This window comes from Diaphorina citri, unplaced genomic scaffold (assembly GCF_000475195.1).
Source record: "Diaphorina citri unplaced genomic scaffold, Diaci psyllid genome assembly version 1.1 scaffold9178, whole genome shotgun sequence".
Classification (NCBI taxonomy): domain Eukaryota; kingdom Metazoa; phylum Arthropoda; class Insecta; order Hemiptera; family Psyllidae; genus Diaphorina; species Diaphorina citri.
Window position 1 is genome coordinate 1 of NW_007386552.1, and position 893 is coordinate 893.

The 893-nt window shown below is 49.4% G+C and overlaps 1 protein-coding gene across 1 annotated transcript; it reads left to right on the top strand.

The window, feature by feature from the left end:
• Window positions 1-6: 6 nt before the first annotated feature.
• Window positions 7-611, top strand: LOC103522545 (zinc finger protein ubi-d4 B-like). Its single transcript, XM_008487646.2, has 2 exons — window positions 7-56; window positions 292-611. The coding sequence occupies exons 1-2, from the start codon at window positions 8-10 to the stop codon at window positions 609-611; spliced, it is 369 nt and encodes a 122-aa protein (XP_008485868.1). The 5' UTR covers window position 7.
• Window positions 612-893: the final 282 nt, after the last annotated feature.

The following is an 893-nucleotide window of genomic DNA, read 5'->3' on the forward strand; positions in this document are numbered from 1 at the left end:
GAAAACAATGGCCTTCGTAGACCTGACAGATTCAGACAAGCCTTTTGCGTGTGACTGTAAGTAAATAATTGAACATGGCCTTGAATAGGACAAAAAAAGGGGGGGGGGAACGTATGAACATCACTAATCATTATCTAGAGTCAAACAAGTCGTATGTGGGTAATGTGCCAAATACACTGCTTGCGGAAACTTTAGGCAGTTCTGTTGCCAAATTGATTAAAGTTATACGTTATACCTAAGTAGGTAGAGTGTTATTCACACATTACAATATTAAACCCCATTTTGTTTCAGTGTGTGGCGCGCGCTACAAGACTCGGCCCGGGCTCACGTACCACTACACGCACTCGCACAAGGAAGGCACGTGCGCGGACGTGGTACCTCCCCGCCGGGGTGGGGACCGAGCTGGCTCAGGCGGGAACAGCCTCACGGGCCCGCCTAGTCTGGACGAAGAGAACTCGTCCTCGCAAGATAACGAACCAGGCGGGTCTCCGAAGCTCGCTGGCGGGGAGGCTGGAGGGGAAAATGATCGGAGTTCTGGCGGGGGAGGCGCTTCAGGTTGGCGAAAGTTCCAGGACTCGTATGTGACGTTTCCCCAAAATCGAAGAGAATAGGACAGGATAGACGAAAGCCAGCCGTGCCAAGAACGAACCTTATCTGTTTGAGATAGAGTTCGCCCCGGGCGAGAATCGAACCCGCGACTTCGCGCTTACAAGGGAGGCACTCTACCTTCCAAGCTAGGCTGGCACGCCGAGTTTAAAAAAAAAAAAACTTGGATGTTGCTTCTTTCGACCATTGTCGGACATACTACTCAACGGATATTAAGGATTATTATTATTTTGATACAGACATGCATGGTCATTGGTCATTTTGTTCTCTGGTTCCAAGTTACGTAA

What these genes read in the sequence shown, in the direction of transcription:
- LOC103522545 (XM_008487646.2), top strand. Translation starts at nt 8, where the DNA reads ATGGCCTTCGTAGACCTGACAGATTCAGACAAGCCTTTTGCGTGTGAC. An exon ending in CAAGCCTTTTGCGTGTGACT is followed by an intron (nt 57 to 291) that starts GTAAGTAAATAA and finishes ATTTTGTTTCAG; the next exon opens with TGTGTGGCGCGCGCTACAAG.